This window comes from Bactrocera oleae, chromosome 5, assembly GCF_042242935.1.
Source record: "Bactrocera oleae isolate idBacOlea1 chromosome 5, idBacOlea1, whole genome shotgun sequence".
Lineage (NCBI taxonomy): Eukaryota > Metazoa > Arthropoda > Insecta > Diptera > Tephritidae > Bactrocera > Bactrocera oleae.
This window is the reverse complement of record NC_091539.1, coordinates 12,222,484-12,240,333: the sequence shown is the minus strand read 5'-3', so window position 1 is coordinate 12,240,333 and position 17,850 is coordinate 12,222,484. Positions and strand designations below refer to the sequence as shown.

Genomic DNA, 17,850 nt, shown 5'->3' with positions numbered 1-17,850 from the left:
TGCAATAAGCATGCTGTGCAAATCAATAATTCTCTCAAAGGTTTTCAATAAGAAAGGGGAGAGACTGATGTGTCCTAACCTGCCTCCAAGCCCCAAGAATATATCCCAATATCATACAGTTCGCATAAGTGGATACAAACTAACTACACGAAAGCGTGGCTGCTCGATGCCATTGCGCTGGTATAATGCCATCCAGATCAGGGGCTTGAAAAGTTTACATGAGTTTATCGCCAATATCAATTCTCACCCTTTAAACACCCCCAGCCTTGCTGAGCTCTCTAGAGAAGCTTTATAAGCCATAGTGAAGATATCGACGCACTTATCCACCGCGTCAAAGTCGGATCTTCGATAAAAAATAAAAAAATTTATATTTGGAAACTTACTGGCTTTATTTTTAAGAATTTTGACTAAGCGTCCTTTCTTCTTCTATGTGTATTTTTATACTTACTGTGGAAAACTTTTAGGCAAAAACATTTAGATTAAAAAAATCTATAGATTTATATATTCTTCTTCTTAACAATCAGTGCCATGTTCATCGTAAACTTCAAGCGCAGAAGGTATACAATATACATTTTATTAGCTTCTTCAAGATTATATGCGGCTTGGAAAATTACCTTGTCCATCTCTTTATATTACCATGTATTTCTCCTCTTATTTACCGTCCATCTTTATACTCTGAACAGGGTATATTAATATTGCAACGATGTTTGTAACACCCAGAAGCAAACGTGGAAAACCCTATAATATATATATAAGTATATATAAATGATCAGCATGACAAGCTGAGCCGATTTAGGCATGTCCGTCTAACTGTATATACGCGAGCTGTTCTCTCCAAGATGCGGCTCATTTGTCTGAAACGCCGATATAGGAACATTATAGCATATAGCTGCCATACAACCTGAACGATCGGAAACAAGTGCTTATAGGATAAACTTTTTCATTTAAGGAGATATCTTAACAAAATTCGGCATAAGCTATTGCTTAAGGCACAGATATAATCTCCAAGGAAATTGTTCAGATCGGACTACTATAGCATATAGCTGTCATACAAACTGGCCGATCTAACTCAAGATTTTTAAGCCCTTTTATGCTACAAGAAATGCACTTGGGAAGCGCATTATAGCTTCGGTGCTCTCGAAATTAATGTATTTTCTTTTTTTTAGTAAATTGCATGAAAAGAAAGCTTTTTTGTTTCTGCTAAATTTATTTATTTACAACAGTTGTTTGGACGCGGTATCGTCTCGCAGCTCTCGCGAACTATGTTTGTTAGTATATTTCTTTGCAATTTCTCAGTAACTTGAAGAAGAATCTGAAGAATCACTAACGCTAGAATAACTCAATTCTGAAGAATCACTAACGCTAGAATAGCTCGTTTCTGAAGAATCACCATTACTGGCGTAATTAGCTGCTGTGAAAGTGGGAGTTGGTTTCGTGTCAGTTGGCATCGTGTCTACATTAGCCGCATTTATGACAGTTAAATCATCCGTCCCATTTATCACAACTCTAGTATTGGAAATAATATTAGCAGAAATCTTTCCATCTTTTGACTTAAGAAGTATTTCATTTTGTGCTACAGCGGTATGTGATTGATTTATCTCATCGTTCAACGTATTCGGCGGTTGTGTTGTTAGATCTTCAAGTGAGTTTCCACTAACTGTTGACATATAACCGGCAAGAAGTAGAGCTGAAAGAAGAAAATATAAAAATGTATATATTAGAAGTGTAGTAGTAATGAGCAGCTACCGGGTTTTATCCTTATTCTCTTACTTATTTCTCGAGCACTTTTAAAATATAAGCAGCACTAGTTCAGAATACCTTTAAACCAGAACAACAGTTTTTGTACGGTTCCTCAACTAAACACCCGACAAATAATCGACTTCAAATCACTACAAAAACCTCTCATCAATACCTGTGAGCTTTTGGTCACTCTGGGAATGCGTGCTCTGAAAATCTGATGCTGGTTCGACATTCTTATGAAACTCATTTGTTGAGAACCAAACAGCAGACATTTTAAGTAATATTTATCGGCATGTCGCGATTCTTCTTCAGGTTATGGCATCAATAATACAAGTACTCACCGCTAATCGTCAAACATAAACATGTAGGCCTCGGTAACATCATATTTTCTAAATTTAGTAGGACCCTCTGCAAATGATTTCACAATAGCACACAGTTAGGCAAGCAGCTGAGAACTGCTTTAAGTACGCTTATTGCGGGGATCTCAAGTTGACTGATTGGTAAAGGAAAGTAAAGGCACAAAGTTTCGAAATTTGTCTCGCTGAGTTCTTAAAGCTTTTAAATTAACAATACCAATTCATAACTGTTTTGCGTTCATTGCTAACTCAAGAAACGTGTAGTCGCATAGTGTTTGGTTTAAAATAGGACGTGATGTCAATAAGATTTTCCAACTGTTGAGTTGTTAAATGATACAAAAGAATAAAAATAAATAGATCATAATCGATCCGACAATACAGAATATTTTTATGATCGCATATCCATTTAAAAGAGCAAATATATTTGTACCTGTAAAGTTTTTCTGCTTTTATAATTATTAAGGAACTTTTTACCAATATTGGCAGAAAAGACCTTGAAATTTTTGGATATACTAAAAGCAAGTGGGTGGCGCCTTTTAAAGCACCAAGGTTTTGTCACCGGTTATTTGAAAGTACCGCTAGACCGTATATGTGTTTCCTTCCTGTTTAAACGTTGAACTTCTTCGAAAACTTTTGGGATACGCAGAACTTCATCAATCCACGGAGTTTCCAGCTGCGCAGCTTTCTGTTGGCTATGATGAGAAGTGCCATGTATACTTAATCTCAGATACGTAATGTTTTTTCTCTGGTGCAATGTCTTATTATTTAATTAAAGAGTTGTTTGCCTATTTATATATATATGCCTTTTGAATGCTAAGAATGAAGATTTGACAGCAGATCTTGCAGAATGGCGCATAACTGACTTCTTGCTCTTGCCAAAAATGCAGTGTCATCTGCGTAGGTGACAGCAAGCGGGCAGAGGCGAGCCTATAACCGGAAGGGCTGCTGCGTAGAAAATATGTAAGGGTTACCCCAATAAAATTCCTTGTCAGATGCAACAATTTCCATTCCACAATGATCGATTATTTCTGTTCTCCTTGGAGTACAAAATGTGTATTTTTTTTTGTAAAACTATGAAGTGTCTTCTGAAACTGCGTTTAGTGATTGAGAACTATATTTACGTTTTTACGCTGTGTTAATAATCTGTGCAAAAATTGTTTTCTTTGACTGTATTGAGAGCGCACATGCATCAGCAAGTACTAAAATCTGGGCATGAACTTTGGCTCCATTTCTGGATTTCAATTTAACTTAACATTAACTTTTCGGGCTTCGGAAGTTTAGGTTCGATAGTTAAAAACCGAGAAGCTTCAGAAATAACGACAACTTTCACGGAATATATATATGTCGTATATATAAAGGGTGATCCAAGTAGAAGTTTTTTTCAATAGCCATTTATGACAAATCACGCGAGAATCGTGTTAAGCTGTCATATTATTTTTGTTCAGTATTGTTTGGCATTTTATCATGGAAAGACTTACGCCTGAGCAACGTTTATAAATTGTTCAACTTTATCACGAAAATTCACGTTCTGTACTATTCGCAACGCCATCATATTGGATAATATTCGACCAAATAGACTACTTTTAGCACGCAGTAAAGAAAATATAGCGGACGTAACTGAGAGTGTACATGAAGATCGTGGAGAGTCGATTTGGTGCTGTTCGCTGCAATTTGGACTAACGTACGGAACGACTTGGCGCATTTTAGGTCGAGATCTGAAATTGAAAGCGTACAAAATACAGCTTGTGCTAGAACTGAAGCCGCTCAACCTTCCCAAGCGACATCGCTATGGTCTATGGGCTCTTAAAAAGTTCCAAGGAGATCTGACGTTTTCGAGCCAAATTTTGTTCAACGATGAGGCTCATTTTTGGTTCAATCGGTATGTAAATCAGCAAAATAGCCACATTTGTGTCGAACAGCAACCTGAAGAGATTCAAGACCTGTCATTTCATCCAAAAAAAGTAACGCTTTGGTGTGTATTTTCTGAGGAGTATGTAAAGTGTAAAGTCGGGATGTAGAGCAGGTTCGCCTCCGCGTGGTGCATCCTGGGTAACGCCAAATGACCTGCGGCCTTTACGGCCTTCAAACTCCTGATCTGACCTTTGGTCGACCTGGACATAGCTTTGACAATTAGATGGATTCGGTTGAACCCTGGGCTGGTGGTCTTGGTATTCTGTCACCTGAGTATGCAGGGGTGATACCCTGCAGAAATGGCTGATGGGCTAATGCCAAGGTCGCCTCCGTCCCGTTAAAACCATGGCAGGAGTACGTTCCCCTCCCGTCATCATTAAGTTGGTGTGGTAGGTGTATGTTGAGATGACTCCTTCTTTGCGCTGGTCGGCTCTGAACGCATTGCCCCATAAGGGCGTGCGTCAATCCTCGCCTTGGCCTCGTAACTGAGACAACCTTGGGACCACAAAAGGCGACTACCTTTCCGGGAGACGGATAGCGGCTCTGAGTGGGGACCCAACAAAACAAAATGCAGACAAACACAAACATAAACACTAAGGACGAGGGAGAAAGCGGGTCGAAACCGACCTCTGCTGTAGTGGACGGTTCCCTGGGGGGGACACTTTCACCGAAGGGGACGAAATCGTCCCCGGTTAAAGGTGAGAAAGGTAATCCAGGGAGTGCCTGGCTTACCGTCACGGGGGCGGTAAGGTAGGGGGAGTCGGCAGGAGTCTGCCGACGGCAACCCGGGGTAGGGCGGAAGTGCGAGGCGGAACCGCCAGCACTAGCAGAGGCACCTCTGCTAAGTTCATGGGGGTCACGGGGTCCTCGGCGAGCGCTAAGGGCCCGGTGGAGAAGCGAGTGACTGCAGCTAAAAAGCTGACGTCTGATCGTCGAAAAGGTGCTGAGCGACGTGGGCGACGGTAAAGTGGGGCCGAGCGGACCCCAAACCTCAATAAAGCGGCAAAGATCGCAGGAGGGGGAAACCTCCCTCGGCAAAAAGCCTCGGGTCGGACCCGCACCTATGTTTAGCGAAATCGCTAAACTCGCAAGCTCAGTGGAGCTTGGGGTGTACGACCGAAGCAGAGGAGATGGAGCCATCTCCCACGACGAGTGGAAGCGGGTAGCGGCTGCTATCTCCGCTGTTTTCATGAAGGTGGTGAGGGGAAGCCTTGGACCACCCCGAAAGCGTGAAAGCGCTGGGTGGAACCTCGGCATTCACAAACTCATTAGGTGTGCCGACGAGCGGTCGTAAGGACAAATAGCACAGGTAGAACCAGAGCCTGCCTGTTGGTCAGAAATGAACTTAATGTTTTTCTTTTACCTAATTTCAGCAACGAGGACGTCGTCACCGCTAGGCTGGAGGACAGTGCTAGGGAAATCTGGCTTGTCTCAGCCTACATGCCGCACGATGGCTGGATGATGGATGGATGATGGCTCTGGCAGAGGCCAGACGCAAAGGAGCCGCGGTTATTATAGGCTCGGATGCCAACTCAAGGCACACCGTCTGGGGGAACTCGGACACAAACGCAAGAGGTGAGTCACTTTTCGATTTTATTTGTGATGTAGACCTTTTTATCTGCAATAGGGGAAACTGCCCTACCTTTGTGACAGCTAGCAGGACGGAAGTCCTTGATGTCACGCTAGCCTCTAGGGAAATTGCTCCCTTGATCTCGAAATGGAGAGTTCTAGACGACCACTCCTTTTCTGATCATAAATATATTGGGTTCAGCTTGGACGCCTCGCGCCCGAAGCATAGAACCTACAGAAACTTCAGGAATACCAATTGGGTCCTGTATTGCAGGAAGCTTCGATCAGCTCTCCCAACCACGCCTGACAGGGATTCGATCCTATCTGTGGACGCGATTGAGGAGCTCGTCGAGGTTTTCAGCTCTGTCAGCAGATCTGCTCTTGAAAGCTCCTGTCCTCTGAAAACTCAGAAAAGTAGAGGGAAACCCCCTTGGTGAACTTCGGAGCTAACGGATATCAGATCTTCGAGTAGACGACTCTTCAATAAAGCCCGTAAAAGTGGCTCTAGCGACGACTGGGCGTTGTACAAGGCCGGAATGGCCATTTACAAGTCCGACTTGAAGAAAGCCAAGAGGGCTTCGTGGAAAGCCTTCTGCGACAGTGTGGAGGGTTGTCACGAGTCCTCAAGGCTTAGACGCATTCTTGCGAAAAATCCTACTCCGGTGGGGTATCTAAGAAATGCAGATAGCGGGTGGACTACGAGTAGCGTGGAGTCGCTGAGGTTACTCCTAGATACTCATTTTCCACGAAATCGCTTTGCTGAAGAAGTGCCACTGGGGGAGCTTCAGGAAGGCTGTACAGCCTTCTTGGACCTTCTGGATGAGCGTCATCTTACCTGGGCGCTGAAATCGTTTAAGCCCTTCAAGTCCGCGGGTCCTGATGGCATCATACCGGCGCAACTACAGCGAACGGTTAAGGTGTCATGTAGCTGGCTGGCCCCTATCTACGCGAACTGTGTTAGATTGGGCCATGTCCCGAAGGCCTGGAGACAGGTTAAGGTTGCGTTCATTCCGAAGGCCGGTAAAAGCTCTCATGTGTTTGCAAAAGATTTCAGACCCATCAGCCTATCCTCGTTTTTGTTGAAAACGCTGGAGAGACTTATGGATCTGTACATCAGGTGCAGAATACCGAGGGGTAAACTGTTACGAGCAGCATGCCTATATCAAGGGCAGGTCGGTTGACACTGTTTTGCATGATGTAGTGTCATGGCTGGAGACAGCGCTATTGCAAAAGAAATTTGCAGTGCGCACCTTTCTCGACATCGAGGGGGCCTTCAATAACGTTCGGCCAGAGGCAGTGGTTAAAGCCCTCGAAAAGTTTGAAGTGGAATCGAACCTCAAACACCTCATTTTCAGTCTTCTCTGCGACAGAACTGTCGTAGCGGAGTGGGGTAGTGCTAAGTCAACCAGAAAGCTAAATAGGGGAACTCCGCAAGGAGGAGTACTCTCCCCTCTGCTCTGGATCTTGGTGGTAAACGACCTACTTATAGAACTCGAGGAGCAAGGCTGTCGAGTGATAGCCTATGCTGATGATGTGGTTCTTATGGTTAAAGGTAAATTCCTGAATACCGTCTATGAGCTCACCGAAGGGTATCTAAATGTGGTATCCAACTGGGCAAACAGAAGCGGCCTAGCCGTCAACCCAAGTAAAACCGAAATGGTTTTATTCACTAAGAGGTATAAGATCCCAAATGTGCCTCTCCCCTCCTTCGGGGGTTCACGTCTTCAACCTGTTGATAAGGTGAAATACCTAGGGCTCATCCTGGATAGAAAGCTTTCTTGGAGGCCGAACATCGAGGAGAGAGTCAAGAAGGCATCGGTCGCCTTATACTGCTGCAGGGGAGCTATAGGAAAAAGGTGGGGACTCTCACCAAAGGTGGTGTTCTGGCTCTACGAAACCGTAGTCAAACCAATACTGTTCTATGGTGTGTTCGTCTGGTGGAAGGCGCTCAAAAAGACTACCCTGGCTAAAAAGCTTGAGCGAGTCCAAAGAGCGGCGCTCATCGGAATCTTTCCGTTCACTGCAAACCACACCAACGATAGCTCTCAACGCTATATTAAATATAGCACCCGTGGACATTGCCGGTAGGTGCATTGCTGCGAGGTGTGCTATCAGGCTCAGAGAAGCTGGGTTTGTGAAGAGGTCCGAACAAGGACACGCCGCAATTCTCTCCTCCTTCACCTGCATTCGTGAAAATTTGGATCACTGCGTCACAGCGAGGCGGCTTTTTCTCTGCTCATATCCCGACGAGGGAGATGTGAAGGGGAAGAAGCCGCTGGAGAAGAGGCGCGGTGAGTTTTTTCACGGATGGGTCGAAGCTAGGAGGGAAAGTTGGAGGGGGGGTTTTCTGTAAAGAGCTCTCCGTCAATCTTTGCTTCAGGCTACCGGACCACTGTAGCGTTTTTCAGGCGGAAGTGGCCGCGATCAAGGTGGCGGTAGAAGTACTGTTACATAGTGTAGCTTCGTTTAGAGAGGTGAGCATTCACTCCGACAGCAGAGCGGCAATACAAGCCTGAGTGCGCGAACCGTGCATTCAAAGCTAGTCAAGGAGTGTCTGTCCTCGCTAGAATTAGCATCAGGCTACTTCAATGTCAGGCTCGTTTGGGTGCCTGGTCACAGCGGAATCGCTGGGAATTGCAAGGTCGATGAGCTGGCCAGGGGGGGTACCCTTGCCCCGCTCACATCGGAATGGGATCGAGTTGGTTCTCTGGACCAATGGACCTCGCAGGAGCTCAGCAGACGCTGGTCGGCGGCCTTGAACAAAGTTCACCTCGCCGCCATGGTAGGAGTTCTCACTGGGCACTGTCCAATGGGAACTCATGCGGTGCGGCTTAGAATACTACCCGATGGCAGTTGTCAAAGCTGTATGGAGGAGGGTGAAGTGGAAACATCCCGGCACTTTCTCCTCCATTGTCCGGCTTTTACTAGGTTGAGATTGAAACATCTCGGCAATCATACTTTTGGCGGTCCAGAAGATCTGGCCGAAACAGATATTGGCCATGTCAACAAGTTTGTCATAGGCACAAAGCGCTTTGTCGACATGTAAGGGTCTATTGATCCGGCTCATAGGAGTTTTGGGTACCACAACGGACCGGCGTTTAAGCTGTCCAAATGTGATCCTTCTTAGGATCGACCCGCCAACCTAACCTAACCTAAGTGTAAAGTCTATGCGGACAATACCGTTTCGATTCAAGTCTTGAAGCAAAACAGCACGCGTGTCCTTCCCCAGTTAAAAGGCTCGAACGAGTCATCGAAAATTAGACTCTACAGATGGACCATCTGAAACTCAGCTGCGGCCAACATTTGAAAAAGATAAGTTTGTAAAAATAAATGCCAAAGTATAATCTTTCAAATAATAATAAACATTCCCCATTAAATTTGAATTTTTTAATTTTTTTTAAAGTAGGGAACACCCAAATTGATCACCTAAAATAGTACATTGGCAATGTCATTGAACACAAATCGTGGTTTCAATGAAGTACAGATATTCGCTGGAGTTTATCGGAATTGGAAAAATAAACAGGTTGTTTCTGAAATTTTTTTATTAATCATTCTAATTCTAAATCAATATTTATAGAATGTACTCGTATTAGGGTAATCATTTTTTAGGGTACACATAAAAGTTGGTGCTTTTTAATATATATTTATATTGTGCTTAGTAGATTTTTACAAAAATCCGTTTTTGGTCAAATTGTTTTCGCTGAGCTCTCGCAAATGTTTATGCATCTTTTTCTTCTGATTCTGAATTATCAGCTGTTTCAGCAGCGCCACTCTCTGTTAATGATGAATCGCTATTTTCTGAAGACGAATCTGTTTCGTTTACATTATCTGCTTGAGAACAGTCGCCTGTGTCTCCACAGTCTCTTATCACCTTTACAACGGTTCCATCCTTATTTTGAAATTCCTTATCTGCTTCTTCTATCGAAGAGTCGTCAAGAGGCGTTCCACTATTTCTTGGCATTATGCAGGCAAGGAGAAGAACTGGAATCAAAGAATTTAGAGAATGTATCTATTAAAAGTTTGGTGGTAATGTGTTATATCCTTTGTGATTTCTGGTGCGCCCTTGAAAGAGAAATAGTACTATGTATATGAGCACTAATGACTGACTGAGAGCTTAACTTCGTTTTAGGGAGCTCTAACACCCGTTGAAAGTTATTGTAATATTAGTTTTTCTCTATTTTACTTCAAACTAACCAGAAAACAAATTAAGTGATATCTCTTTAGGCATTCATTCGACCTATTAGTTGCTTTTCTGGAAAAAATTCATAACAGAAAATAATTCTACTCACCGGCAAGCGTCAAAGGCAAAAATTTCGATCCTGGTAGCATCTTGTTTCGCAGAAGTAGTTGAATAGTAGGATGTCTAGCTTACACAAGTTGACAGTCGCACGATATCAAGGGTACTGATTTGTGAAGGAGAGTAGAAGCATACATATGTATGTCTTACAAGTATATATTTATTTCAGACGTTTCTAAAGCTTTGTGTTTCTGAACAATTTTAACAATACCAATTCATAAACGATCTGCGCCTATTGTTAACAAGAAACGTGTAGTCGCATTGCGAACACGTAATTGTATTCCGTACAATTAACATTTCCTTAATACCTGAGAGCTGACGTGCTTAAAATCAAATGCGGAGAAGCACTTGATCCAGTGTAGCGCTCGTTTGACCCTAGCACTAAAAACATTGTAGAATAATTGCTATTCGCAGAATCTTATTATTGATTCGTGAAGCACCCACTGTCAGTGACTGAGTCTGCAACACCAACCGCTCTTAAAACTTATTTGAAGACCTTGGTAGGACCAGTTCTGTCAATTCTTGAAATTACAAATGCAAAAGAGACAGAAATGGCAAAAAAAAAAAGGTGGACTAGTGCGCTTTAAGTGACTAAAATAGTTAAAGAGTATTTTAATTGGGCTCATGCCCTTTTACGCAATGGCATGGACCATGTAACATTTTTATACGCAAAGCTATTTTTAATCTTTTGCCCTAGTTACCATTCGGATTACACCCGATAACACTAAAATCTTTTTTTTTTTTAGCTGTAATGTAAGACTCCCATCTAAGCCAGTTACAGTTTTAGATTCAATGAAGTTGAAATATTTATTCAGTGCTAACATTGCCATAATATACTTAATTCTACTAAAAATGTACTGATTGTGTATAGCAAAACCATATTTTTGGAAAAAATAGTAAATAAAGAGGTTAGTTCAGCGGTGGAAGCAGAAAAAAATTTCAGGGGGTGGGGTTTTCTGCTCAAATTTGTCATCATGTTAAAAAGGCATGAGAAAGATAAAATAAGTAACTGCTGTCCAACGTGTATTTTTTTATTCAATAATATATTGCACTACGTCAAAATATATTTTCGTTTAAACTGAACTAAATTAATGCAAAAAGTGCCGATAAAACGACATCCAGTCTTCTGGCCTTTGAAGTCATAATGTTTAAACTTTCTTCGCTCGAAATATCAATATCTTGATGGATACTGAGAAGAGAGAGACCATTCAATCTGCCTTTGCTGGTCGCATTCCACAAATAAGTTTTCAGAGTGCGAAGAGTCGAAAACGAGCTTTTACTGGGAGCAGCTGATACTGGTAGAGTTGCTGCGATCTGTAGATATCGAAGGACAATTGGGTAAAACCTTTTGTCACAAATATTTAGAGTTTCAATAAATGAGTTTGGCACTTTCTCATCTAGTATCCTTAAGAAAGCTTATACTCTCGCAAAGTTTTGAGCCGAGAGAATAACTTTAACCCCTTTGAGAGCCAAGGTACACGTGTACTAAGTTTTATCAAGATATCTCAATTTTTACTCAAGTTATCGTTTTGATGCACGGAAAGCCGGATGGACGGACTGACAAACGGACAGACAGAAGGTCACACATATTTTAACTCGTCTTGCCATCCTGATCTTTTATATATGTATATGTATATATAACTCCATATATATCTTGATTTGAGCTGAACTCCATATCACCGTTAGGTGAACAAAACTATAATACTTTATAGCAAAATATCTCGAGAGTATACAAATAAGTCGAAAAGAAGTAATCTCGCAAGTATTTTTGCTGGTTACTTAACCGAAGGGGGAGGGCGTGCATGCTTTAACTAACAGCTTTAACCATGCGAAAACATAGTTCATCTCTACCAAATGTCAACTTCACATCACGCGGTACCCTCTGTTCCTTACGAACGAGTCTCCGACGACCGAGAAATGGCGGTAGAACTCTATTTACAGCAAGGAAGAAATGCCTATGCCCTTGCCAGTCTCGAGGCGACACTAGCAGCCCTGGATCTAGTCTCGGATGCAGAACGCTAATCTCATACTCATCTTAAACCTCTTGATTAGCGAAATCTATGGAACATATATAGAGTTGAGCGAACTTCCCATTTATTGATGAGTAGAAAGAGCTACAAGTTCTAGGTAGCATACGACTCTCTGATCGATATCTTAGAATTGGTAGAAATATTATTATAAATAAAAATGTCGGTGGTTATTTTCGTCTGTATATAAGCGAACTTGTGTCTCAGTTGTTTAGATATCGATCTGAAATTTTATTTTCTAACCAAGAAGCTGCTAGTTTGTCATAACCGCCGTTATCGAACAAGTGTAGTATATAGCTATTACACAAATTGTCCCATAAAATTCAAGACCTTATATGCAAAACTTTTTTATTTGACAAGATATCTTAACAAAATTTGGCCTGATTAGTCAAACCATTGCTACAATCTCCATAGAAATTATTCGAATCAAACCGATATATTATATAGCTGCCATACAAACTAATCGATTAAAATCAAGATGTATTTCATTTAAAACGCTTCAATGCTATAAAAAATGGGAAGGGTATAATAGCTTCGGTGCAGCTGAACTCAGTGTTTATTCTTGTTCCTTTTTTCAAGTTTTGGTTTAACCGATTGTGGAAGCTGCAGTTAAGTTTAATTATCAAACAAAGCAGTCAAAGCTAATTAAAGATATTTTATTTACATACATACAAGCGTCTAGCTTGAATCAAAGATATAATACATCAGAGTGCTCATAATGATTTCCTATCCGATATAACTGTATAAAATTCATCTCCTAGAGATAATCTGTATTAATCTCGTCGCTTTCTTCCATTATTACCTCTTTCGTATAATATTCTGAATCGCTTTTACTATCACTACAACTAGAGGAGGAACTATAAGCACTCGAACTACTTGAAGAATTACCGGGAGTCCTAGTTGTTTCACTATAATGACCTTCACCAGAAGATACTGGAAAGCTCTCATATGTTATTGAATGAGATGTCTCCTCAGAAATATGTCTTGCCATAATTTCAATATCATCTGTCGCCTTCTTCACTTGCAAACTATTATTTGTGACAGTTTTAGTGTCACTTGTCTCCTCCTCCGCTTGCGTAGAATCTCCATTTACTCTAAAGTTATTTATCACAAATTTAATGTTCTCCTCATTATTTCTCTCTGCAGACGTCTTTCTATAATTTGACTTTGACATCAGTTGTTTTGCAAACTCATCCCCTATTATCACTGTTGTTTCTGGTTTATTTATTACTACTTTCATTGCTGGTTGTGCAAAAGGCTTTCCATTTATTTTTAGCATATTGCCGGCAAGGAGTAAAACTATAAAGAAAAGAATACAAAATTGTATATATTATAAGCATAGTAATAAACATGAGTAGTTAGGTATTATGCTTAAATTCTTTTTGGTTTCTGGAGCACGCTTAGGAGTGGTGCAGTACTACGTTTAACATTTGTAAACCCGATCAACTAGCAATCCGACAATGCTTGATGCATGCATGAAATGAAACCTCTCAATATGAGCTGATTTCTTGTGGACTGAACTGCGGTCACGTGTAATCTGAATATTCGATTACAATTCCGTTTTCATATCGAAGTCATCGCACCAAAGACTAACCAAGTGGCATTAGAAATGTTTCTCTAAACGCTCATCTAACCTATAAAAAGTTGTACATACTTACCAACAGTCGTCAAATACAAATATGTAGCTACCGGCGACATCTTGTTTGCTAAATTTTTAGTTTTAGTAGTTTATGCAAATTATTTAGCAAAAACACTCAGTTAGATAAGTAGCTGAGAACTATATTAGGTTACGATTTGTAGCGAACTTATATGGAGAATTTACTACCGTTTATTAAGCAGTGAGTTAAACTAGTCTACAGAATTTAGTATTGTGGTGGAACTGAGTTCTGAAAGAAAAGTCATTGAAAAGAGTCGGCAGAGAGAGAGTTACGAAATATTTGTGGTTCCACTTGCATTATTACGTTTTACGTTATTACACACGATTAGGCGTCCCAGGATATAGTTATAAGTCTTATATTTCTTCAAGTAGACAACACACTTGTGCCATCCTCACCGCATGACCTTTGACCCATCTTAGCTGGATATTAAACCTGCTTTGAACCTATTAGTTAGACTCGCACTAAACTATTATTGGGAAACATGAAAAAATATTACCTTCGGCTCCACCGAAATTCTAATTAATCCTCTGTACATAATACTAAGACTCAAAATAAACTGTTCTTTGGCATCAGCGGACAAAGGATCCCTCCTCAAATACTTTCAACTAAGTACCTTTTGTGAAGCAGAATCAAAGTAAAAATTATTTATAAAACAAGAAAACCCGTTTACTTCGGCTGAACTGAAACTCTAATAGCCTTCACAAGCGTATTTCTTAGTAGCTCGAATCGGTGGGACAAATGAGCATCTAAGATAAAAAAGGACGTGTACAAAATTTCAGAACGATATATCAAAAACTAAGAGACTAGTTCATGTATACTCGTATACAGACAGACGGGGAAACGGACATCGCTACATCGACTCAGCTCGTCACGCTGAACATTAATATATATACTTGTTGACTTCTGGGTATTATAAACTTCCTCGGCAGCTCAATATTTCCTGTTTAGGGTATAATCATGCTTATTTGCAATACAAATTGAATTCTAAAGCTCTTCTATGCTTATTTCGGTGTTTCAGTGTAAAAGGAACAATAGGATCAACTATATGACTTGTCTTCTTTATTAAATGAGGACTGACATGTTGTTGCATATAGCTCAAATTTAAATGGGGACGTGACCAAACAATGAACCATGAAAATCTTATAAATACTAAACGCTTTCGAATTATAGCTCTTTACTAACCCGATTAAAGCTTTGCCTTTATAATTTAAGTAACAAAAAGCCAAACACAAAGACTTCTTTTATATGCAAAGCAAGCATTCTGTCGAGACGAGAATAGGAATAATGTAATTTTGACGAGCGAGTTCTTGGTTTCAATAAGTGTCTAGAATAATTTCTGACTGACAAAAAATAAACTCCGCGCGGTCTGTTATGAGATCTGTAAGTGAGCAACATAGTTCGGGTTCGACAATTCTGTTGTCTTTAAGCTGTATGATAGGTCACAAAAATGGATTTTGTCCTTGAAACCTGAAAACACTTAGTTCTCAGTACACGAACTTCTTGCAACGTTCAGACTGATTGCTAGTAGTGTCCTAACTATTAAATATCTGCAATAAATACCAGACACATTCCGTTAAAAATGGTTCGGCCGGTCCCCGAAAGACGTATTAGCTTATAAATGCTCAAAACACAATTTTATGGGTTTATCGAAATCTACTACAGAACTAGATCTTCTTGATGAAAACAGCTAGATCCGTCTGTTGGTTATAGGAAAATGGGGTAAAAGTTTACGTAGGTATTGTGATGCTCGGCCCATCAGCAAGGCGTTCACCAGCTTCTTGCTATATTGAAACTATTTCGACAAGATTCTTCTGTATGGACGTCGGCCACTACAACAGCAAACAGCGTTCCTAATATGACATTGTTGTGAAAGGCCAATAACTCATTGTCCATTATTTATTTCTTAACTTTGCTGCAATTTTATTGTTAACTGTTACACAACTTTCTTAAAACACTTTCTTAAGTTATCCATTTCTTTGATTGCCTTCTGTATTATCTTCTGTCGCCATAAAGATTCGGTTTCCTCTATTTCCATTACGGCGTAACAAACCGTAAGTTAAATGTTTTTCCTTCCAAATTTAAAAAACGCGGTAGCCAAGAGTTGGTCGAACAAAGCTGTGAATGCTTCTAAAGTGAGAATAGTTAAGAAAATAAATTCTGACCACAAAAAGTTAGATAATTGATGTTCGCTTTCAACGTCATCTTTTATGAATAATTTCCAGACATAATTCTGGCAACGAATGCCCAATAAGCTTACTTGAATATGCTACGTATTAATTTTTATCAACAAAATAATTTACTGGCAATAAAAAAAGTAATTGTAATTTTCTTTGGTCTCTGACTACAATTACCTTTTTTCCGAATTCAGCGAATCCTATTGCTGTAAAGTACTAGAATTCTTAAAAATTTAGACTATAGTCTTGTAAAAAGCATGCACACAAATAACTGATCAAGTCTCGTTAAGATGTGATTAGAAATTTACTCGATTAATGAACCGGTATTATTAACCGAAAAATTTAGAACTCAACCTAACGGTTAAGCAGTAGAATAAACCCTTCGATGTTGAGGGATGGATTATCAGTAATGAGTTTTCTCTCCAATGCTTGAGGGATTTCGAAGATATTTACATACTATGTTCAAGGTGCATGACGGAATGGAGAAGTAAGCACAAGCACAGTTGGACTGTGTGACGCCTACTTCGGAGATAAGACACAGCACTATACATATGGCCTCTACGATCTACAGCCAGTTGTAGATATTCCACAAACTTTTAAAATTCCAACAGCTCCTCATTCTATATATATAAGTATAAACCACACTTCGACCGTAGTACATAATGTCAAAATGAATTAAAACTCAATAACTTTAGGTGTGTCAATTATTTTTATTTACTCTTCTCTTACATCTGCATTAGTCTTACAACACTTGTGTGAAGTAAAACAGTGTGATATTCGAAGAAATTTTTATATTACCAATGGCATTCTATATTTGTATTCGATTCGTGTTTGGTTTTTGAGTGTTTTACATTGCATCTCTTTAAGTTCTTTGTAACAGATTTTAAAAAATTCTCGAAATTTAATACTTTTTCCATTGATCCATGCTTTTCTGATAATTCTTCTGTTTTTTGCGAATTATCTGTCTCCTCAGAAACTTGGCTGTCTCCACTTTTGCTTCCATTCTTCTCTGTCGAGTTATCCGTGTCCTTATCTTCATCGGTAACATCTTTTTCCTGTGAATTATCTGTCTCCTTAGAAACTTCGCTGTTTCCACTTTCGCTACCATTCTTCTCTGTCGAGTTATCAGTGTCCTTATCTTCATCGGTAACATCTTTTTCCTGCGAATTATCTGTCTCCTCTGAAACTTTGCGGTCTCCACTTTCGCTTCCATTCTTCTCTGTCGAGTTATCCGTGTCCTTATCTTCATCGGTAACATCTTTTTCCTGTGAATTATCTGTCTCCTTAGAAACTTCGCTGTTTCCACTTTCGCTATCATTCTTCTCTGTCGAGTTATCAGTGTCCTTATCTTCATCGGTAACATCTTTTTCCTGCGAATTATCTGTCTCCTTAGAAACTTCGCTGTTTCCACTTTCGCTACCATTCTTCTCTGTCGAGTTATCAGTGTCCTTATCTTCATCGGTAACATCTTTTTCCTGCGAACTATCCGTCTTCTGCGAAATATCTGTCTCCTCAGAAACTTTGCTATTTCCACTTTCGCTATCATTCTTCTCTGTCGAGTTATCAGTGTCCTTATTTTCATCGGTAACATCTTTTTCCTGCGAATTATCTGTCTCCTCTGAAACTTTGCTGTCTGCACTTTCGCTTCCATCTTTCCCTACCAGTTCTGGATTGCTTAAAGCAGTATTCTTTGGAATCGGCTGCATTGTAGTGCGCTCCAACAGAATATTGTTAATGCTATTAGCTAGACCACTGATCAAATTCATCAGTTCTTTTTCTGCAAAACGTAACAAACCGTAAGTTAAATACATTCCATAGACGCTTGGCATTTCAGAGGCAAGAAGAAACGCTGCAAAGAAAAGTTTGAAACTTATTTCAATATAATTATTCCTTTACAAATTAGCCCATCGGTTAAGAAACAGTCTCTATCGAACTATGTAGTCGACTTCCAGCTTCCAATGCTCTTGAGGAGTCTTTAATACCTACCCACGATGAAGAAGGATAAACATAGTGTTTTCGGCTTCATATTGTGTTTAGTTCAACAGATGGAGATCAACTGTCAAACGTTAAGTATGTGTAGGGTCTTATCAGAAACCAGTATATCCAGTCTACACTGTG

General features: G+C 40.2%; 2 protein-coding genes and 2 long non-coding RNA genes across 4 annotated transcripts; all 4 read right to left on the bottom strand.

Annotated features, from left to right (window-relative positions):
* Nucleotides 1-1,187: 1,187 nt before the first annotated feature.
* Nucleotides 1,188-2,343, bottom strand: LOC106615428 (uncharacterized). Its single transcript, XR_011396531.1, has 2 exons — nucleotides 2,082-2,343; nucleotides 1,188-1,687 (listed from the first exon to the last, which is right to left on the bottom strand). It is a non-coding gene; the product is annotated as an uncharacterized lncRNA (long non-coding RNA).
* Nucleotides 2,344-9,100: 6,757 nt separating this feature from the next.
* Nucleotides 9,101-10,298, bottom strand: LOC106615424 (uncharacterized). Its single transcript, XR_011396533.1, has 2 exons — nucleotides 9,866-10,298; nucleotides 9,101-9,557 (listed from the first exon to the last, which is right to left on the bottom strand). It is a non-coding gene; the product is annotated as an uncharacterized lncRNA (long non-coding RNA).
* A 2,237-nt stretch (nucleotides 10,299-12,535) lies between these two features.
* Nucleotides 12,536-13,680, bottom strand: LOC118682431 (uncharacterized). Its single transcript, XM_036371143.2, has 2 exons — nucleotides 13,559-13,680; nucleotides 12,536-13,199 (listed from the first exon to the last, which is right to left on the bottom strand). The coding sequence occupies exons 1-2, from the start codon at nucleotides 13,596-13,598 to the stop codon at nucleotides 12,658-12,660; spliced, it is 582 nt and encodes a 193-aa protein (XP_036227036.2). The 5' UTR covers nucleotides 13,599-13,680; the 3' UTR covers nucleotides 12,536-12,657.
* A 2,742-nt stretch (nucleotides 13,681-16,422) lies between these two features.
* LOC106615422 (processed variable antigen) lies at nucleotides 16,423-17,819 on the bottom strand. The gene is made up of 2 exons (XM_014231627.3): nucleotides 17,719-17,819; nucleotides 16,423-17,581 (listed from the first exon to the last, which is right to left on the bottom strand). Exons 1-2 carry the CDS (start codon nucleotides 17,756-17,758, stop codon nucleotides 16,527-16,529), a joined length of 1,095 nt encoding a protein of 364 aa, XP_014087102.3. The 5' UTR covers nucleotides 17,759-17,819; the 3' UTR covers nucleotides 16,423-16,526.
* Nucleotides 17,820-17,850: the final 31 nt, after the last annotated feature.